The 24,639-nt window shown below is 34.0% G+C and overlaps 1 protein-coding gene across 1 annotated transcript in view; it reads right to left on the reverse strand.

The window, feature by feature from the left end:
* LOC130218908 (potassium voltage-gated channel subfamily H member 2-like) overlaps positions 1-24,639 on the reverse strand; it is a 178,737-nt gene that overhangs the window by 149,772 nt on the left and 4,326 nt on the right. The window contains exon 2 of the mRNA XM_056451226.1: positions 501-731. Within this exon, the coding sequence (XP_056307201.1) occupies positions 501-731 (231 nt within the window). The remainder of the gene's footprint in view (positions 1-500; positions 732-24,639) is intronic.

The raw sequence follows: 24,639 nt of genomic DNA on the forward strand, positions 1-24,639 counted from the left end.
GAAACGCTGGATTCAATAAAAGCAGCTCCTTCCAATTTTAAAGGCTTAACTAGGTTAATTAGGTAAACTAGGCAAGGCAAGTGAGATAATTAGGCAAGTCATTGAACAACAGTGGTTTGTTCTGTAGACAATTGAGAAATGTTCATAAGAGAGATAATAAGATGAACTCAAAAACAGTTCAATTAAACTAAACAAAACACTACACTTTAATGCCAGCCAAACTAAACCATTATAGAAAATACTGTGAAAACATTCCTTGCTTTAAGCACCACTAGGGAATATATACTTTTGTTAACTATTTGCTTGACAAATGCACACTGATTACATTTCAAACGACCCAGAATTCAGATAAACAAAGCAAAAAACACCAGAAAGCCATCAGTCTGCTTTGAATTAAACCAGTCAAGGCCAACAACCAGCAAACAAACACTAGCTTTATCAGATGTTCATCCAGAAGCGAGTAATGAATTGCTGGATTAATAATAAAGCACAGCTCCTACCGTCCTTCCTGTAGAGTGCAATCTCCACCTTCCTCTCCTCGGAGCCCAGCAGCGCCTGCGCCATCTGCGCGATGGCCAGCCGCTTGGTGTGTGGGCCGTACAGAAAGTTACAGGTGCAGGGCTTTTGCATGATCTCCGCCCGGGTGTAGCCGCACATGTGACAGAAGCCATCGTTACAGAAGATGATGGCGCAGTTCTCCACCCGCGCATTGGCTATGATGAACTTTCTACCTGTGAGCGAGACAGAAAATGAACTCTTATGTTATATGATTCATGGTGGGTCACTTAGTGCTGGGCGTTTAGAATGTATTTGTGCATAATGGCCAAATAGAAAATTACCAGTAAAATTAAATAAAATAAAAAAATGTAAATAAAAAAATTTATAAATAAATGTAAAAATAAAAAAATAATTAAAAATAAAAACAAATAATAATAATAATAATAATATCAATTATAAAATGTTATTAAAATAAATTAAATTAAATCAAAAAAGAAAAACGTAAATTTAAAATTTAAATGATTAAATATATAAAAGTAAAATAAATTAAATTAAATAATAAAATTGTATAAAACATAAAAAATAAAACAAAAAATAAAAGAATTTAAAAATGTAAAAATAAATAATAATAATAATAATAATAATAATAATAATAATAATAATAATAATAACATTTTATTAAAACAATTAAATTAAATAAGAAAAAAGCTAGAAAAATATTATTAAAAATTCATTCATTCATTCATTTTCTTTTCGGCTTAGTCCCTTTATTAATCTGGGGTCACCACAGCAGAATGAACCACCAACTTATCCAGCATATGTTTTACCCATCACTAGGAAACATCCATAAACATTCACACACATAGACTACGGACAATTTAGCCTACCCAATTCGCCTGTACAGCATGTCTTTGCACGGTGGGGGGTAAATTATTAAATATATTATTCAATTATTTAAAAGAAATAAAAAATAAAATATTTGAAGAAATTAAATGGTATAAATTAAATAAACAAATAAAATATTGAAGTTTTCCACCTGCACATTAGCTATAATTAATTTTCTACTTGTGACGGATAAAGAATCTGTGAGAGATGCAGATCCTACTTTTAACAATTTGGTGCTTTAAGTGAGACTTTTGACCCAGTTTGCAGATTATTCTTGGAAATAATTAATATGTGACTTGGCGTTTCAATTTACTAATGTAATGAGTAAATATTTATTTGTTACAAATAAATAAAATACAATGAAGACATTTCATTTCACTTAATAATAAAAAAAGGTATAGACTTGGGTTTTGTGTTTTATATACATCATTTTCCGTTCTTTACATTTTTTATAAAATAAAAGAAAATATTTGAAAGACAAAACAATTAACATTAAAAAAATTAAATAGCAATAGAATAAAATAAAGCATTTAAAAGATAAAACAATAACATTTTAAAAATAAATAAAATAAAATAAAATAATAAAATAAAATATTTGAAAGACAAAACAATTAACATTAAAAAATTAAATAACAATAGAATAAAATAAAACATTTAAAAGATAAAAATTAAATTTTAAAAATAAAATAAATAAAATAAAATAATAAAATAAAATAAAATAAAATAAAATATTTGAAAGACAAAACAATGAACATAAAAAAATTAAATAACAATAGAATAAAATAAACATTTAAAAGATAAAACAATTAAATTTTAAAAATAAAATAAATAAAATAAAATAATAAAATAAAATTAAATATTTGAAAGACAAAACAATTAACATTAAAAAATTAAATAACAATAGAATAAAATAAAACATTTAAAAGATAAAACAATAACATTTTAAAAATAAATAAAATAAAATAAAATAATAAAATAAAATATTTGAAAGACAAAACAATTAACATTAAAAAAATTAAATACAATAGAATAAAATAAAGCATTTAAAAGATAAAACAATTAAATTTTAAAAATAAATAAAACAAAATAATAAAATAAAATATTTGAAAGACAAAAACAATTACTATTTAAAAAGAAATAAAATACAATAAAATATTTGAAAGACTAAAACAATTAAAATTTAAAAAGAAATACAATACAATAAAAATAATACAATAAAATTAAATATTTGAAAGACAAAACAATTCATATTTAAAAAAAATAAATAAATAAATAAATAAATTATAAAATAAAATAACAATTTTTTTGAAAGACCACACAATTTAAATTTAAAAATAAATGAAATACAATTAAAAAAATAATAAAACAAAATATTTAAAAGATAAAACATGATCATTACGTGTATTTTCAACTTACTGTTCTTGATTAACTTTTTTGCAACCTAATAAACAAAACCTCATACCGCAACCAAGCAAGTGTACATGTAAAAGGCATCAGATGAACTCAAAGATAAAACAAGACCTGACTGTAAAAGCACATTATCACAGGTGCTGCGGGACAGACACATGGGACTGACCTTCACACGACCCGTCAAATGGGACTCTGTGCCAAATCACACAGAAGGTGTTTAAATCACTAGCTGAGAGTCAGTGAGCTGAAGAGCCTCAGCAATAAGAGAGAGACGGATGACTGCTGCTAAAAACACAAGAGTCTGAAGAGCTGCACAACTCTCTTTCCTTCTGTCATCTCTCACGGGACACAAAACACTGACGACAAATCAAAACCCACAGCCAAAACCGGCAAACAGCAACGCCTTTCAGGAGAAACTGGAGTCAGCAATGTTCCATTAAATGCATGACATTTAATTCAGTTTCAGCAAGAGTCAATGGATGATTTAGTCAGAGAATGCTTGGACTAAATGGAACAAAACAGAAAAAAATGTAAAAAAATACTTAAACAATTCTATATTTTTATGTCATTTTAAATTCTGTCACATTCTGACATACATGTATATATATATATATATGTGTGTGTGTGTGTGTGTGTGTGTGTGTGTGTGTGTGTGTGTGTGTGTGTGTGTGTGTGTGTATTTACATGACAAGCGTTTTTAATAAAATAATAAAAAATAAAATAAAATAAAATAAAATTGCACCAGTTCAACATTTTCACCAGATAGCATGAATAACATGAATATTTGGAAATAATTCATTAAATTTGACTGATTAGGGATTATTCAGGAAGATTTGGGGGATAATTCTGGATTATTATTGGGAAGATAGAAGTGAAGTATTTTACATCACAGTATTCAGGCACAGAAATTAAACAATCAAATGTAAAATAACACTGTATAGTCTTCATTGCATATATAATCCAATAAATACATCGTTATTAGAGTTACAATTTCTTGTGTCTTAATACTTTAAACTCTGATGCCTGAATACTTACACAGTCCCTGGCCTTAAAAACACAAGCAAATGATAATCTTGTGAATCCAAAAATGTTCTAGTAAAATATAATCCTAGCATTTAAACTCAACATTGCACTGCCTGCGATGTATTGCGGATGTGCATATTGTGATATCAATACTGAAACCATATATTGTGCAGCCCTAATATACATTATATATATATATACATATTTTTATATATACATATTTATATTTATATATATATATATATATATATATATATATATAGACATTTATATATGGACATATATATATATAGACATTAGACTATATATATATATATATATATATATATATATATATATATATGTATATGTCCATATATAAATGTCTATATATATATATATATATATATATATATATATATATATTGTATGTATGTGTGTGTGTGTGTGTGTGTGTATGTATGTATGTATGTATGTATGTATATATATATATGTATGTATGTATGTATGTATGTGTGTGTGTGCGTGTGTATGTATGTATGTATGTGTGTGCGTGCGTGCGTGCGTGTATATATATATATATATATATATATATATATATATATATATATATATATATATATATATATATATATATATATATATATATATATATATATATATATATATTCTGCACAGTAATTACTGTAGTGCACATTATTATGTTTTAGAAATGAAAGCAAATTACTGTAAAGCACAGAACAATACATTTTTAACTGCACACATTAAAAGTGGAGTTGCATATGAAGCTAGTTTCCTGAATGAAAACTAGTCACAATGGTGTTAAATGCAAGTAAGCCCATATTAAACAGGTTTCTCCCAAAGAAGGAGCTGGTGAACTGGAGATAAGGGTTTGTCAGGTGATTTTATTAGCCAGTAAAGCATTAGATCTGCAGACTGCGAGTGTCATGCTTAACTGGAAATCTCCCATATTTGTAATTTCCATCCCATATTTGGGTGTCCTCAGGAAAGCGGCAGTGATAAATCTTCTTCAAGGACTGTGAGGAGAGTCGCTCGGCCCTGGACGCTCTCTTCAAACTTCACTCACCCCCGGTAATGGACTTCTGTTGTTAATGTGTCACTGAAGCAAACTCATCCGTCTCTGCATCGTCTCTAGAGCGAAAGCTACAGGGCAGCTTTATGAAAACAGAGGTCATAAACCGAGAGAAGTCTTAAAGTGTGTGATTTTAAAGTAATTTGACTGATTCTAAGTGTTAAACACGTTGAAACCTTGATTTAAGTGGCCTTCAGGAAAGCTGCATTTACAATTGCGTTGGCAAAGTAGAGTTCGGTACCATTCCCAGCAAAAATTTGAGCACTGTTGGGTGTGTTCTTAAACACCGCTGATTTGCCATTGTGTTCTGGTAGCTCAAGCATCCAAAAATATTGCATGATCCACCTGGTGACAAAGTTAAGTTAAAAACCAGCATATGCAATATAAGAGATGATCCAAATGCGTAATCCATAACACAAGCAAGAAGTTCAGAGCAAAAAAAGTCAAACCACAAGATAACAAGACACAAGGAAACCACTTACAAAATGACAGCCAGACAGGGGCTGTTTCTCAATATGCGTTCTTGCGTCCTCATGTAACATCATCTACTGCCAAATGCCAGTTCCAAAACTCAAGACCACAAGAACGGCGGATGAGTGAAAGTTCCTGGATGTGTTCTTGATTTCAAGGATGCACCAGTGCAGACTTGAGCACAAAACTCACTCGAGAAGTCCCAGAAGTCATTGCGGCTGAATAAAGGAGGTGGAAAGTGCAGGATTATATATAGATTTATTATTAAAGTTCGTAAATATAACTTATTTGTCTCAGGAGTTTCCCTAAATGATACGATGAAAGTAAACATTAACATGAAAATCTTAATAAAGGCATAAACACATTAAGGGTGTTTATTTGCTGAAATTTATATTAAAATCTGTTTTATTTGTATTGTGTAATGTATATTTGTGAGGTCTTTATGCATTGTATATATTGTGAAAAGGGAAAAAACAAAAAATTGTTGTATGACTGCTGTAATGTTTAAATAATTTTCTATTAAAATGCGTGTAGGTCATCTGTTCTCGCAATCTCCTGAGTTCGTTCTTCCAAAGTAACCTGGCAAGACAGGTCTTCACAAGAACGCAAGTCTGTTCTCTGTGCTCTTGGAATCGAGAAACAGCCAGGAGTCAGCAAAGGAAGTGTTTAAATGGCCTCTATATAGTCCATGTGATTAACCCGGAATGGCTTCAGCTGAGTGAATGTAATCAGGGGTGATCTGGAACTGGTGTGTGTGTGAGGTGCATAATCGGAAATGTAGTTCAGTGGCAGATGTGCGGTTGGGTGAATGATAGATAGTGTTTTCCAGCGATCTGCAAATGCTAGATTGCAGGTGATTGTAACATTAAGAATGCAGTTTTATTTCAAAACGCAACTAATTTAACGATAATAACCTTCATTCTGTTGCCTTGCAAATATTGCAAATTAGGGTTGTCAAAAGTATGGAGTTCAGTACCAGTTGGTACTCAATTTTTGTAAAAACATGAACACAATGGCCAATGAGAGGTGCTTAAGATCATGCACAACAGTGCTCAAATGTTGGTGGGAAATAGATGTTTTTTAAAATTCAGTACAGATTGGTACCAAACTCCATAATTTAATAATTAATGAAGTTAATTAGCCATCAAAAGACATAATAACACATTGGAAAGCTATGTAATGCAATATACAAAAAATGTGTATTGATTTTTTTATATTATTTATTGTCATTATTTAGTTTTTAATTCAATCATTAATTTTTTAATTACTCCTATATTTTAGTTCTGAAGTTCAAACAAAAACAATAAATATATATTTTTTTGTAGAAAAAATGTTTACTTTGAATTTCTTTAGTCTTTCATACATTTAATTTGAGTGTCAGCTAACTCTTTCACCACTATAGATGAGATTTCTCATCAACTCAGATCTGTGTTTTAGGTGTATTGCAGTAAGTAGTACAGCAAATAAGCTAAATGACAAACATAATAAAAGACACAACACACTTTTCAGAATAGTGCCACTCTGCAAACACTACTGATTGAATGTGCAAGCATGGCATCATAAATGACACGTATATCTTTAATGGGCTGTGTTTGTCCAGCAGTGGCCACCATTAGGTAATTAGTGGCACAGCAGCGCAGTATTGACGAGCTCAGCCACCATCGTCCGGGCAACAGGAAAAACAATCACAACAGAAGCTGGTTCTGCTTCTGATGGCCCTCAGCAGCTGCTGCACACTAAGACAACACACACACACGTGCGCACACACACACATACACACACTCAAACTCACATACAGACAGAGACCCACTCACAAAGACACACAAACAGACACAGACTCAAACTCACACACAAGTCTCCTACCTGCTCTCAGTCCATCTGTCTCTCTGAGATCACAACATTCACCACACATTCATATCCAGGTTCTTACAAAATTTAAAAGTCAAATTTAAGCACTTTTCAAGCACTTTCCAGGTGCATTTACAAACTTACATGTGTGCAAAATAAATGTTTACACACTTCATCGCATTATATCAGATGGCAGGTATACTGCAGTATTCGACACTACGGTACAGTATTGAATTAAATGTAATTTACTCACATCTTAAATATGTTATCTTTCATTAATAATTACAGATATTACTTGTAATTTTATGCATTGTTCACTCATGAAGAGGTAATCTCCTTGCATTTTACTGTTTAAGCAAAGAGTGCAGATTAAAAGAAGCTGCAGAGTTAGATTTTTATGCAAAAAAATATTACCTATCTATCCACAAATTATTATTAAAGTAACACTATTAAATTGTTTAATAGTAATTGTTAAATAAGTTTTTTCAAACACTTTATCCAACAACTTAGCATTTTTTTAAACCTTAAAAACACTAAATTAAAATGTAAGCATTTTCAGCATTTTCAGCACCCATCTGAACCCTACATATACTCTTATTGGCCTAAACCAGTGCTTAATCTGAATGTAAATGGACTAGGACCCGGGTACGAATTACAGGGGGTTTGATCCTACTTATTAACGCTTGATCCACTTTGAAGGACGTCAAAAAAAGATGTGTGTGGGGGGGATCTGCCTTTTAAATACTGGAAAATAAGTTGCACTGATCTGTGTCATGAAAAAGAAATAAATACAAATAAAAGTAAAAAGTTACCATAAATATGACTACCCCTATAATGGTTCATACCGTTGTCAAAGCATGACCGCACCAGCAGGGACCTGGTAAACTTATTCAGTTGGTGGTTTGAAACCGGCAGATTTAGTCTATTACTGATAGATGTGTTCAAGTGTTCACTTCGATTCTTGTAAAATTATTCTGCATTGCCAGAAAATAGGCTAACTTCCATCAGTATAACCGATATGACCAACTGCTTGCACAGGTAGCATGCCATGAAACTGTTATAACATTTGTGAGAGACCATTAAATAATAATAAATTATTATATTATTAAATCCTTTGTATAAGTAGAACTTCTTGTTGGTATTGCCACTTCATGATGAATCGCTGAATGCCTCATTTGTAAGTCACTTTGGACTGCTAAATTACTAAATGTACATGTATTTTCGTAATATCACTGCACTGCTGAAGTCATCGTACAGCAGCAATATTTTCTTGATTATTGGAGAATGAGAATGGAATGAGAATGGAATGAGAGTGGAATGAGAGTTTAGCTCCTCTAGCCATATCAGCCTAGAAAATAACGTTTCATTTTCCATTGGTCTTAGTACATGATTTAACTACAGAAGTGTCAATTTTTACGTAGGAAAATTATCAAAACTCTTTGATCATTTATGAATGAGATGCTAATGGTCTAATTCAATTCAATGATCTATGCTAAGCTAAGCTAAAAGCTATCCTGCCAAACCCAGAGATCAGCTGAAAGCATTCAACAATGATAAAACTCATCTGTTTAACTTTAGGAGAGATATACAATGAGCCTATTCCCAAAAAAGTGCAGCGTTCCTGTAGCTGCACTGATCTAAAATGATTCTAAAATGATAGCCAAGGTTTGATGTCTTTGCCGTTTATTTGTTTCTCTCTCTCTCTCTCACTTTTCAGCAGACACCCTGAAAACTTCAATAAATAAAGCATATAACATTCAAAATATGCATTTCTCAGAGTCCTTTTAGTCTCTCATTTAACTGTCCGCTGGTTTGCATATGAACATGTACGACAACTCTGAATCCAGAAACATCAGTCTTTACAATTAACATCGTTCACGTAAACTTACTTAAAACAACACCATACACAAAATGTAACAGACTTAAACATGAATTACCGTGTGCACCCTCTTAGATTAATGAACTCTTTCTCTGGCTCTGTATTGTTAGCTTCTTTCTACCACCATGATAGTTTGACCCATAATGCAATGGTCCTGCACTCCATTCAACTTAAACACGTGATCCGTTATGCTCCAATAGCAAATCTTCCTTAACTTAACTCTTTCATAACTTCCAAAGATTTGTGCACATTCTCTGTATTGAAATTAAATGTCACATTTAAACATTCTGGCAAGTATTTTAAACAATAAATTGACTCAAATTATTATGAGTTTATAACAGAAACACAAATATACACAACTTTGTGAAAAACATGTCTTTGACATTTGCAATTACTTTAATACACATTCTAAACACTCCTGTTTTCATTACTAATTTATTCATTATTCAATTTATTAATTACTAATTTATTCTAATTATAACATTCAGTGTAAAATGATAAAGTGTAAAAAAAAGAAAGTATTTAAAAAATAAAGTAAGAAATAGTGAACACTGTGGTTGTTGCATTTATCAATAGCGAGGTATTGCAAAGCTGTATATGTATTACACAGACTTTACTTAAAAGCAGCTGCTCCTTCCCCAATAGTCCATGTATAATTCTCACACTGTTTCCATTCCTCTCACAGCGACATTATATACAGATCCTATTTGTTTTTGCTTCATAAACTGTTCCACTGCGCTTCATAAACTATGCAGGAGCATACACAGGCAAGAGTGACATTCGGAAATGAGCCATTAGATACCACATTACTGATAAATACATAACGGCAACAGATTTCTGTCCATTTGCACACAATGTTGTAGACGTTATCCATGACGGAGCACAGAGAGCAATCAGTGTGGATAATAAGCATCTCTCATCCATCCAATGCTGTATCACAACCTCCTCCTGAGAGGAACCAGAACCTCCGCTTCCATCAGTGACTAGCATTTGTGGCCCTGCTAGTCTAAAAATAAGCAATAAAACGACCTTAAAATAAGTAGGTTACCTTTAGCTTTAAAACAAAATCAAGCATTCCTTAAATTTTGGTGATAAAGTGGAAAAAATCTCTATATTAAGCAAAACAAAGGTAAATCTGCAGCTTTCCTGTTGCTCCTAATATGACATCCATGCTTGTGGAGAGATATTAAATTATTATATTAATGTAATGAGGGGACACTGACAACAGAGATGAGAACCCATGTGCAGTTTATTTAACGAGAAGTTGTGCAGGTAACGGTCAAAAACAGGAGCAAACAGTAGCATAAAGATCATCCAAAATTTGTGGTCGAAATGCAGACAAAGGGTTAAGCGGCAAAGATTCAAAACAGGAAACAAAACACACTCGTTAAGACAAGCACTTTGTAAGGTTCGCTAGGCATAACACAAGACTCAGCTACGTGTGTGTGAGAGAGGTGAATATAAAGTCCAGATAATCAGTTCGTGGTGAGTTATCAGCTGTGTGTGTACTTAGGGGGAATCAGGAACTGGTGTGTGTGTGTGAGGTGCATCATGGTATTTGTAGTCCAGTCCAGTGAGTTCTCCAGCGATCTGCAAGGATTAGGTCTCTAATAGTAGAAAACAAACATATTAACAAAATGATATGAGAATCAGGAGGTGTTTCTGTATGAAAATTAAACCCAGAAATGATTGAAATCAGTGTTTAGATAGCAAACCTCACTTTTTTTTTTTTGCTCAAAATAATGTGTTGATATTATAGTATTTAACATGTTATAAATGTAAATTTCATAGTATTAAATATAAAGTATATGTTATACTGTAAATGTAAGTATCCTACTGTATCTCAAGACCTTCATATTTCTTCTATCATTTACCGATATAAACATAAATAGCCTATTTTTGTCATTTTTTATGGTTATACAACTTTGATGCTCTTTGTCTTGGAAATAGATTATGCTACTTTAGCCAGGGTTTCACAGAGTGTGTCTCTCTTTCACACGCACACATACAGACAAGCCCAAAATCATTCATACCACTGGAAAATTCTGACTTACAGTTACTTTTATTCAACCAGCCAGTTTTATATAGCAGTAAGTATAAATAGTTAAGCTTCAAATTCTACAATTATAGAAATAATTTCAGGCTTGATTGTGTATACAGTTAAAGTCAAAATTATTCGCCCTACTGGTTATTTTTTATTTTTTTCAAATATTTCCCAAATGATGTTGAACAGATTCAGGAATTGTTCACAGTATTTTTTATATAATTTATTCTTCTGGAGAAAGTCTCATTTGTTTTATTTCAGCTAGAATGAAAGCAGTTTTTAATTTATTTAAAACCATTTTAAGGTTCAATATTATTAGCCCCCTTAAGCAATATTTGTTTTGGATTGTCTCCAGAACAAACCACTGTTATACAATGACTTGCCTAATTACCCTAACTTTACCCCAATTAACCCTTTAAATGTCACTTTATGCTGAAAACTTTTTGATTACCTAGAAAAGTGCTGTCATCATGGCAAACATAAAAGAAATCTGTTATTAGAAATGAGTTATTAAAACTATTATGTTTAGAAATGTGTTGAAAAAAATCTTTTTTTGGTTAAATAGAAATTGGGGAGAAAATATACAGGAGGGCTAAAAACTTTTTGGAGCCGATACTGAGTACCGATTCCTCGTCATGGTGATCAGCCGATATAGAGTACCGATTCTGATGCTTCAAGACCTATATAACTTTAAATTTGCATAAAGCACCATTTCCCTCCAAGTATGATACTTAAGTGAAGATCTCTTCCTTCCTAAGAGAATAAACAAAGGATGTTGCATATAATCCCTTAAACACATCTCTTATAAACATTTAATCTGGACACTTCATGCTCAGAAGCAGCTTTACAGAAAATTATAGATAAAACATAAATTAACAATGCAATGCAACTTGGAAACATTGCAAATGATGGAAGAATTCAATGAGCCTCAATGAAGAAAAAGTTTGGAGTGCATTTTTGATACATAAGAAGTTAAAATGCATCTTCCTCTGCTTGTAAACCTGTAAACCAGAGGTGTCCAAAGTCAGTCCAGGAAGGCCGGTGTCCTGCTGACTTTAGCTCCAACTTGCTTAAACACAGCTGCCTGGAAGTTTCTAGTATACCTAGTAGGAGCTTGATTAGCTGGTTCAGATGTGTTTGATTAGGGTTGTAGCTAAACTCTGGAGGACATCGGGCCCTCCAGGACCGAGTGTGGACACCCTTGCTGTAAACGCACACTTGTAATCGGTTCATGTAATCGGACAGATTAGCGAGTACTAATTGAGTCATAAAATGTGATTATCGGCAGATACTGATCTCCCTAGTAAAAAAAAGTATGCAATGACATGTCGCAACAATACGCAATTAGCCATACAAAATGCATGTACAATCAACGTAAAATAAAAGTACATAGTCACGCTATTTTGATGGTCCATTTGAGTATTAGTAGACTGTCTGCTTAATATCTGTTGATACTCCTGCTAAACTATAACTCACTATAAGAAACTTTGCAAGTGCATGTCAACTTACACTAACCCAAACCCCAATCTAACAGTCTACTTATGATCTAATAAGAATTAGTTGGCATGTAGAAGCAATGTAACTTAAATTCAACAAACAAAAAACAACAAATAAAAAAGTAAGTCTGAAACAAGAAAATAAATAGGCCAAAACCAAAAATATGCCAAGTATTTCCTGTGCACAAAAGACTGGAGATTGAGCAGAAAGCAATTGACTGGACAACAGATATTGGCACAGAGAAATACATCAAACTCTCCTCCTCCAGCGCATCTCTTCCCCTCAGTAGGAGTCGTGTCAACTGCATTTATCCTTTAAGTGCTTTTACATGATGGATGTTAGCACCTTCAAAAGGGCGTCAGATAAAGGCCAGAAGCAAATGTTGAGTCTTGAGTAAATGACAGATGCTTGGCGGGTCATCGGGGAGATTTTTAAAGGTGAGAGTTTAGGTGTGGAATACAGAGGTGACGTTTGCTCACAGAGATGCTACTTTCACTGCCATCGATAAAAGCTCTTCCTTTTCCTGGTGGACCCATTTAACATTTGCTTAACTTTTACATGGTGTTTTTTTTCTAGTGAGAAGTAAACCCATTCAAACACCAGGTAGTTACAAATGTTATGTGAATATGTAAATATTTTCATGTAAGAGTAGCCATGACTAGCATTAAAGTATACAACCAGCTTCCTTCGGCTTAGTCCCTTAATTTATCAAGAGTCGCCACAGCGGAATGAACCGCCAAATTATCCAGCATATGTTTTACACAGTGGATGCCCTTCCAGCTGCAACCCAGTACTGGGAAACACCCATCCACACTCATCCACACACATACACTACGGTCAATTTAGCTTATTCAGTTCACCTATAGCGCATGTGTTTGGAATGTGGGGGAAACCGAAGCACCCGAAGGAAACCCACACCAACATGGGGAGAACATGCAGACTCCACACAGAAATGCCAACTGACCTACCCGGGAATCGAACCAGCGACCTTCTTGCTGTGAGGCTACAGTGCTAACCTCTGAGCCACCAAGCAGCCCACCCAAATTTTTTAATTCAGCTTAAAAAATTGAGTTTATATCTAGAAAAAACAAATCTGCATATTTGTTTGTCCTTAAACTTAATCTATTATTTTTACACTAATATTTTTTATAACAGTTTTGCATTATATGATTACAAAAACTGAAATAAAGAGTCACAAATGAAAATAAATTACATTTAAAATAACTTCATTTAAATCAATTAAATTAAAACTAATTATAGCTTCATTTACAAAAATATTTTTGACAATTGAATGATGAAAAGACCATGTTAATGTTTTCATTATTTTTTTTACTATTATATTTAAATATATATATATATATATATATATATATATATATATATATATATATATATATATATATATATATATATATTGTTTTGTTTTTTTTTTACTATAAATTTATTTTAAAAATGTATATAAAAATTGTAAATGCATTACTATTATTTTTAAAAATAATAACAATTTAATTTCCATTAAGAAAATGTTTGTAAGCATTAAACTTTTTGACAACATTGTCAAATTTAGATATAAATGCCATACAACATGTTTCTTTCAGTTTTAATAAAAGCCTGTATTTTGGTTTACTTAATTTATTTTAGTTTTAAAAAGTCATACAAACTGTTATTTACTTGTTTACAACAAATAACTTAATAATTTTAATACACAATTTACAAAAGAACTTGGCCAAGATCATTAAAACTTTAAATAAAAAATCTAATTATTAAATTTTTTTTAATTCTACAGATTTAATTAGAAGCAATGGAGTAAAATTTTGTAAACAAAACAAAAATTTTGGTGTTTTTTTATTAAGAAAAGTTGCAATTTTTACTAAATTAAAAATTAATTTGACTACAAAACTGATACAAGCTGTTCATTAAAATACTAACCTTCTGTAAATGAACACACCACAAAACAAAATGTTGGCACAAGTCATCCTGCGACTCATTCATTTTCCTTCGGCTTAGTCTCTATTTCAGAGGTCGCCACAGCGGAATAAACCACCAACTTATCTAGCATATGTTTTACACAGCGGATGCCAGCTGCAACCCAGTACTGAGAAACATCTATACCCACTCATTCACACCGACACTCATACACTACGGACAATTCAGTTTATTCAATTCCCCTATAGCGCATGTGTTTGGACTGTGGGGGAAACCGGAGCACCCGAAGGAAACCCACGCCAACACGGAGAGAACATGCAAACTCCACACAGAAATGCCAGCCGGGACTCGAACCAGTGACCTTCTTGCTTTGGGGCCACACAGTGCTAACCACTGAGCCACCATCGTGCCACCATCCTGCAATTACGTAATGTTATTACCATCTCTAAAGCTCATTTTTCAGTCTAAAACTGGCGGAAGTAGCCTTTAGATTGTTCAGATATCTAATCTTGTGATCTAATCATTATTATCAGTCCAATCCAGCAGGTGTTTGGGTTTTTCCTCGGACCAACAGAACTTCAATGAGAGTCCTGAAGATAGTGTGAACTTCAGAAGAAACCACAGAGGAATAAAACAGAAAAAGCGCTGCTACAAAAACACCCTTAATCTTGAGATTAGACTGTGGGATTCTCATCGTCTCATTGTCTGCCATTAGCAGGCTGAACGCCGGCCGCTTTTTTATCCATCAGAGAAACAGCCACAGGCGCTCTGCAGATAGACAGAGTAGGCTGGAGAAGAGGATCTTTCACATAAGTGTGCGTGTGTGTGTGTGTGTGTGTGTGTGTGTGTATGTATGTATGTGTGTGTGTGTATGTATGTGTGTGTGTGTATGTGTGTGTGTATGTATGTATGTGTGTGTGTGTGTGTGTGTGTGCGCATCTTGTTTTCCTTACATTCTGTGGAACAAATGTCCCCACAAGTACAGCAATACCAGTAAATTTAGCCTTTTTTTAGGTCCCCCATGAAGAAAATAGCCCATAATTCACACAGAATTAAGTACATTTAAAAAAGAAACTGCACATTTTTTCTAAACTGAACATTTTTGTTCAGTGTGTGTGTGCATCTTATTTTACTAACATTGTGAAGACCAAATGTCCCCACTAGCACGGCAATACCAGTAAATGTTGTCTTTTAATGGTCCCTGTGAAGAAAACAGCTCATAATTCACACAGAATTAAGTATTTTGAAAGAGTAAAAATGCTACTTGTTTGCTGTGAAGGTTGGGTTTAGTGTGTGTGTGTGGGTGTACATTGTATTTAGGACATTATGAGGACCAAATTTCCCCAAGTATAGCAACACCAGTACATTTTAACCTTGTGGGGACGGTTTTTGGTCCCCATGAGCAAAACGCCTCATAAACATACAGAATTAAGTTTTGTGAAAATAATGTTTGTTTGTTTTTTATGTGAGAGTTGGGTTTTGTGTGTGTGTGTGTGTGTGTGTCTTGTTTTCCTAACATTGTGTGGATCAATAGTCCCCACAAGTACAGCAATACCAGTAAATATTACCTTTTTTGGTGCCCATAAGGAAAAGGGCTCATAATTGACACAGAATTAAGTATTTGGAACAGTAAAAATGCTAATTGTTTGGTGTGAGGGTTAGGTTTAGTGTGTGAGTGTGTTTGTGTGTGTACCTTGTATTCCTGACATTGTGCTGATCAAATGTCCCCACAAGTATAGCAATAATAGTAAATACTGACATTAGCCCCTTTCACACATCGATAACGGTAAATATACGGAAAATTACCTGAATGACTTTACCGGTAAATTCAAATATGTGTGGTTCACACAGGCAAGGACTTTCTGGAGTTTTTCCAGAAAGGACCATTCAGGCATCCACTCCAAAATACCAGTAAATACTGACGTCATTAACCAAAAAAAAGAGAAAAAACAACCAAAAATTGTATTAAACATAAAGGGGGTCAGTCTTTTTCTCGATGGTTTCACTTTTATTTAAAACTTTAGCATTCTTGTAGCTGCTTTGCTCCCAGAGACGGACCAAATAACTAGGAAAAAAATCAGCTAACGTTACCATCCGGTAGAAGCAATAACTGCAGCTAAAACAGCTTTGTTTACACATTTGACGACATTATCAATTTTGATGGATATCGTGAAAAGATATGGAGGAACACTTTCACATATTGAGATGCACATCTGAGTTTGTGCTGCAGCTTATGAGATTCTTTTTAAAACATAAGACTACCAGTGTTGTAGGCTAGTCAAATCTGACCCACAGGAGCGCTCTTTCACATACACGCGCGTCATGCAGAGCAGACAGGTAAACTCACAGCAGTTTATCATAAGCATTTTATCAATCATTTCTTTCCACAGTTGGCATTAAGAAAGAACATAGAAATGTTATCTGACTATCAAGCAGCAAAATGTGTCTGTAAAGAAAGGTATTAAAGTCATTAATTTACCTGTATTTATAGAGGGACTGTTCACACATGATCCCTTTCCAGAAAATTACCAGTCATTTTCCGGAAAAGTCTGTATGTGTGAAAGGGGCTATTGTGGGGACTGTTTTTTTGGTCCCCATGACGAAAACGGCTTATAAACCGTACAGAATGAAGTACCTTGAACATGTAAAAATGCAGATTGTTTGCTGTAAGAGTTGGATTTAGTGTGTGTGGTTTTGTGTATGTGCATGTTCTGACAACCAAATGTCCCCACAAGTATAGGAATACTAGTAAATTCTGATCTTGAGGTGACTTGATTTGGTTCACATGAGGAAAATGTCTCATAATTTACACAGAATTTAGTATTTTGAAACTGTAAAAATGCTAATTGTTTGCTGTCAGGGTTGGGTTTAGGGGTAGGGAGAGATAATATACAGTACAGTAGAAACATTATCAAAGCTACGGAAAGTCCCCATAAAGATAGCTGTATGTGAGTGTGTGTGTGAGTTGAGACTATATACAGAACAAACACCGCACCCAAAATAAGATGCATCAGAGGGGAACGAGAGCGAGATTGACTGAGAGAAACCGAAGCATTGAGTCGGAAAAAGAATGAATGAATCAGAGAGAAAACACCCTTGATGCATTATAATTAACATCTCTCCAGTTCCCAGCTGTCTCTTTGCTCGAGTTTAAACTGATCCCCAACACCTTTGAGTCGAATGCTAATACAAAACCAAAGCACAATCAGTCAAAGAAACAGTCTTATGTCAGCCTGAATGATGGATTCAAACTGCTTTAAAGGCTTTTATGTTTAAAGGTTATAATTTCAAAAGTCAGACAGGCAGACAGATAAATGTTGCTTTAAATACTGATCTAATGTTATTCCTTGAAGCCAGAAGATAGAGAGAATAATTCAAATGATGGATGGATGAGTGGATGGACAGATATAAACAGCTATGGGAAGCATTAAGGGCAATGTTTCATCAGACTAAACACATTTTAGGCTTCTGTTATAATGCTGCTCTGTGTCCAATAAAACATTAACTCAGTCTGAAGGTAAAACACTGATATTCCGTATAACATGTCTGAAAACAGTACCTTTGTTGTAATTTTATGCAAAAACTACTCTAAATAACAATATTTGTCATGAGTAGTTTACAGAATATAACAAATATACATTTTACTCAAGCACAACTATAAATTGTACATACAAAGGAACTGTCAAAAATTGTCAAGTGGTATTGATGGATGAATGGATGAATGGATGGATGGATGGATGGATGGATGGATAGATAGATAGATAGATAGATAGATAGATAGATAGATAGATAGATAGATAGATAGATAGATAGATAGATAGATAGATAGATAGATAGATAGATAGATAGATAGATAGATAGATAAACAGACAGATCGATAGATCGATAGATAGATAGATAGATAGATAGATAGATAGATAGATAGATAGATAGATAGATAGATAGATAGATAGATAGATAGATAGATAGATAGATAGATAGATAGATAGATAGATAGATAGATAGAATGGTAGAGAAGGATAGAATGACAGATAGAACTATAGAGAACGATAGAACGACAGACAGACAGACAGACAGACAGACAGACAGACAGATAGATAGATAGATAGATAGATAGATAGATAGATAGATAGATAGATAGATAGATAGATAGATAGATAGATAGATAGATAGATAGATAGATAGATAGATAGATAGATAGATAGATAGATAGATAGATAGATAGATAGAATGAAAGAGAAGGATAGAATGACAGATAGAACTATAGAGAACGATAGAACGACAGACAGACAGACAGATAGATAGATAGATAGATAGATAGATAGATAGATAGATAGATAGATAGATAGATAGATAGATAGATAGATAGATAGATAGATAGATAGATAGATAGATAGATAGATAGATAGATAGATAGATAGATAGATAGATAGATAGATAGATAGATAGATAGACGGACAGATGGACAGACAGATAGAGAATGATAGAATGATAGACAGACAGACAGACAGACAGACAGACAGATTGATAGATAGATAGATAGATAGATAGATAGATAGATAGATAGATAGATAGATAGATAGATAGATAGATAGATAGATAGATAGATAGATAGATAGATAGATAGATAGATAGATAGATAGATAGATAGATAGATAGATAGATAGATAGAGAAGGATAGAATGACAGATAGAACTATATAGAACGATAGAACGACAGACAGACAGACAGACAGACAGACAGATAGATAGATAGAATGATAGACAGACAGACAGTCAGATAGATAGATAGATAGATAGATAGATAGATAGATAGATAGATAGATAGATAGATAGATAGATAGATAGATAGATAGATAGATAGATAGATAGATAGATAGATAGATGGACAGACGGACAGACAGATAGAGAATGACAGACAGACAGACAGACAGACAGACAGACAGACAGACAGACAGACAGACAGACAGACAGATAGATAGATAGATAGATAGATAGATAGATAGATAGATAGATAGATAGATAGATAGATAGATAGAGAAGGATAGAATGACATATATAACTATATAGAATGATAGAACGACAGACAGACAGACAGACAGACAGACAGACAGACAGACAGATAGATAGATAGATAGATAGATAGATAGATAGATAGATAGATAGATAGATAGATAGATAGATAGATAGATAGAATGATAGACAGACAGACAGACAGACAGTCAGATAGATAGATAGATAGATAGATAGATAGATAGATAGATAGATAGATAGATAGATAGATAGATAGATAGATAGATAGATAGATAGATAGAAAGACAGACAGACAGATTCTCCATGTGTTTTTTGATGTTCTTGTCTGATTTCTGCATATTGAATCATTCAAACTCCTGCCTGATTATAATATTTCTCCTGCATACGCAGATCAGACTCGCTTACAGACACCGTGAAAGAAAGGAGCATTTGAATGGAATAAAGTGAACTCATCTTCATCTTTTATCTGTGAGGAAGGAACAAGTCGTGTCTCTGGAGAAAACTGAACAATGCATTTGGCAAGGAGGAACACCTGAAAGACAATGGCAGAGGAAACAGCAAATCCTCTTTGTGTGGCTTTAACGAGGGGGAGAGCGAATCTAGCTAATTGCACGTGTGTGTTGGAAGGTATTATACAGGTGTTACTGGGTTATTTCTCCTGCCAGCTGGTCTTGTAGATGTTAATTAGAGCTGTGGTAAAAAAATATGTTTGAGAAATCGATCCTTCATCAATTATGAGTTTTCATAATGCATCTCGATTTTCTCTTGAATTGATTCAGAGGCTGTTTTTTTAACAGCAGATGGTGCATTCAACATTCTGTGCTAGTTATTAACAGCAGATGGTGCTCTAGGCTAGTTTTTAACAGCAGGCGACGTTCTAGCCTAGCTTTTTAACAGTAGACGGCACTCTATGCTAGTTTTTTTTACAGTTGACGGTGCTCTAGGCTAGTTTTTAACAGCACATGGCGCTCTAGGCTAGTTTTTAACAGAAGACGGCACTATATGCTAGTTTTTTACAGCAGATGGCGCTCTAGACTAGTTTTTAACAGCAGATGGCGCTCTAGACTAGTTTTTAACAGTAGACGGCGCTCTAGACTAGTTTTTAACAGCAAATGGCGCTCTAGACTAGTTTTTAACAGCAGATGGCGCTCTAGGATAGTTTTTAACAGCAGATGGGGCTCTAGGCTAGTTTTTAACAGTAGACGGCATTATAGGCTAGTTTTTGACAGCAGATGGCGCTCTAGACTAGTTTTTAACAGCAGATGGCGCTCTAGGCTAGTTTAACAGTAGACGGCACTATAGGCTAGTTTTTAACAGCAGATGGCGCTCTAGGCTAGTTTTTAACAGCAGATGGGGCTCTAGACTAGTTTTTAACAGCAGATGGCGCTCTAGGCTAGTTTTTAACAGCAGATGGGGCTCTAGACTAGTTTTTAACAGCAGATGGCGCTCTAGGCTTGATTTTAACAGTGGACTGCACTTTATGCTAGTTAGTAAATGATACGCTAGGCTAGTTTTTAACAACAGATGGGGCTCTAGACTAGTTTTTAACAGCAGATGGCGCTCTAGGCTAGTTTTTAACAGCAGATGGGGCTCTAGACTAGTTTTTAACAGCAGATGGCGCTCTAGGCTTGATTTTAACAGTGGACTGCACTTTATGCTAGTTAGTAAATGATACGCTAGGCTAGTTTTTAACAGCAGATGGCGCTCTAGGCTAGTTTTTAACAGCAGATGGCGTTCTGGGCTAATTTTTAACAGTACACGGTGCTATAGGCTATTTTTTAACAGCATACGGCGCTCTATGCTACTTTATATGAGTAGATGCACTCTAGGCTAGTTTTTAACAGCAGATGGTGCTCTATGCTTTTTAACAGCAGATGGCACTTTAGGCTAGTTTTTTAACAGCAGACGGCACTCTAGAATAGTTTTTAACAGCAGACGACACTCTAGAATAGTTTTTTAACAGCAGATGGCACTCTAGGCTAGTTTTTAACAGCAGACGGTGCTCTAGGCTAGTTTTTAACAGCAGATGGCACTCTAGGCTAGTTTTTAACAGCAGACGGTGCTCTAGGCTAGTTTTTAACAGCAGATGGCGCTCTATGCTTTTTAACAGCAGATGGCGCTCTATGCTTTTTAACAGCAGATGGCACTTTAGGCTAGTTTTTTAACAGCAGACGGCACTCTAGAATAGTTTTTAACAGCAGATGGGGCTGTACAATAATAAACAATAGATGGTGCTCTAGTCTAGTTTATAACAACAGATAGCACTCTAGACTAGTTTTTAACAACAGGTGCCGCTCTAGACTAGTTTTAACAGCAGGTAGCACTTAGGGTAGTGTGGTACAGCAGATGCTGCTCTAAGCTAGTTTTTAACAACAGGTACTTTTAACAGCAGATGGCGCTCTAGTAAACACAGCTTACTATGATCACTCTTGTAATTCACTTAAACTTTTCCTAACTTGATTAATGATAATGTTATGTTCAAATGGTATTTGCAAGGAATTGGATTCAAGCAGAGTACGGCCGTTTGTAAAGCATACAGCACCATCTGCTGTTCAAAACTAAGCTTGATTCAAGAAAAAATAGCAACGCATATTGAAGATCTAAGAAGCAATGCACAATCGATTTCTCGAACAATTTTCACACAGCTTTTTGAGTGGACCTATGAGAAAAGTGGCTAAAATAATATAACACACTGTTAGATGCAATCTCACCCTATACAACAGCCTTATGTGCAATGCAAAACAGCAGGCAGGCAAACGTGTAAACAGCTGAGTTTAATATAATCACTAAAGTCTCACAGGCAGCTAAACTCTTTGCTTCAACTTCTTTGTGGTAAATCCTGCAGTTAGTTTACATTACATTCCAATGTTTATTGCTCTGACATGTAAATAATGTAATGCACACTAATATCAGTGCACATCTATTGCAGTGGATGTCTGTGTAGGAGTTTGTGCACTTGAGAACAGGACCATCAGAAAGGTAGAATGGGAGAAGACAAAGACGAATGGACACCTGTACCACGGTGAAATTTAATCACACCAACTCCTGACAGTGTGCCGATAAGACTGTGATCTCAGTGGCTCACCGTTACAGAGAGAGAGAGAGAGAGAGAGAGAGAGAGAGAGAGAGCATAGCAACTACTCTGCATCCCAGAATGCTGGCAGAAGTAGACCATGACAACTCAGCAGCGATGTGACAGTAAACCAGGCGATGGAAAAACACAACTTTATATAGAAAACTATAAATACCCCACCTTAACGCTGTGCAAAGTTCAGTGCGGTGGGGGAATGTGCATCTTAGACTCTTCTCAGATGCTTCTGTAAAAAGACTTTCTATAAAAGCTAAAGACTTTCTGTTAAAAATGTTACAATTACAAGGAAGTGAGGATGGAAGAAGAACAGAAAGATTGATGGATAGACGGATGGATAGCTAGTTAGAAATAAAGGGATGGATGGATGGATGGATGGATGGATGGATAGATACAGTAGGTATATAGATAGACAGACAGACAGACAGACAGACAGACAGAGAAATTAGAAAAGTAATCTGTACAAGACAAGAGAAAATGGTTCTGCACACTTTCAGCAGGTCTAACAATAAACATGATAAAACAAAACAACAACACATTTATAATCTTTTTTATTACTATCTATATTTCTTATCCTTGCACAGTCTTTTGGCCAACCAATGTTGAAATTAAATGTGCTCTAGAAATAAAGCTGAATTAAATAATTATACATTCATTTTTTTTGTTAAATTTTACTCAGGATTAGTGCTGCGCAATAATTTATTGTGGGTAATCGCATCTAAAAAAAAAGTTTGTTTTGACATAATATATGTGTATTTTGTATATTTATTATGCATATATAAACACAAACATTCATGCTTATTTTTTGAGAAAATGTTTATTTATATTTAGATATAAATAATATATCTAAATATTATAAAAAAAAAAATACAACCTACAAAATTTCAACAAAAATTTTATATATTTTATTGCTTCTCTTGATTTTTCTCTTTTTAAATTAGTATTTAATATTTTTCTATAACATATACATTTGGGTGCACTAGTTTTTGGACCGTTATTGTAAGTTATTTTGTTAAATCAGCTCCAGATTTGGCTTAAGTACTGACTAATCTAATGCATATGCTCAAATATAATATTGAATAGCTTCCTATTCAAAAAATGAATTTAAGAGATAGATGTGTGAGGGGTGCACTGTATTTTATGACATTGTCATATATTATAACAAATCACCCTTAAAGTTGTTCAAATATGTCAAAACAAACTTTTATTTAGGATGTGATTAATCACGAATAATCTTTGCCCAGCATTACTCATGATATATTAACAGTTTTGTCTCTATACAATTATTATTATATTTAATTTTTACTCAGCATGCAGAACCATTGATCGATATATTGACAGACTGACTGATCTGACTGAAAGTTAATACAATAAATAATGATGGGATAGACTGAGATATAGACAGATAGATGATGTGAAGTGATGAAGTCGTTGCCGTAGGAGGTCTCTCACTCTCTCTTTCTCTCTCTCCTGGGACCTGGTCTCACTGCCAGTGTCTTCAGCAGTTGCCACAGTGATGCTTGTGTTTGCTGTTGTTCTCTATTGGCCTCTAGAAATGTCTCTTTAAAATCATCTTTGGTTCTGACCTCACTTTTCAAAGACACCAACATCACAAAAGGTGTGCCATATCACCTGTGAATGCACCTGCGGGACTCATACACAGGCCTATTTTATTTTTGGGTTATTGTTTTGCTGCAGCTATTGTTCTCATCTGATGTTTCATCTCACGCACTGAACACTGGAGAAAAAACATTCAGTTTTTAATATTCGGGTGAGATATCACATTCGTGTTTGCCGACAACAAGAGGCACACGATGTTCTTTTTTGAACCGGTTTAGCGTGAGACATCAAGGCTAGAGAAACAGATCCAAGCCATCTGGAGAGAAACGCTGAAGGAGAAGCATACGGTCAGTGCGTTGACCACGCATATTGAATCGCACTTTTGAAGGATACTTGCTCTTTAAT

The sequence above is a fragment of the Danio aesculapii genome, chromosome 24 (genome assembly GCF_903798145.1).
Source record: "Danio aesculapii chromosome 24, fDanAes4.1, whole genome shotgun sequence".
NCBI classification, from domain to species: domain Eukaryota; kingdom Metazoa; phylum Chordata; class Actinopteri; order Cypriniformes; family Danionidae; genus Danio; species Danio aesculapii.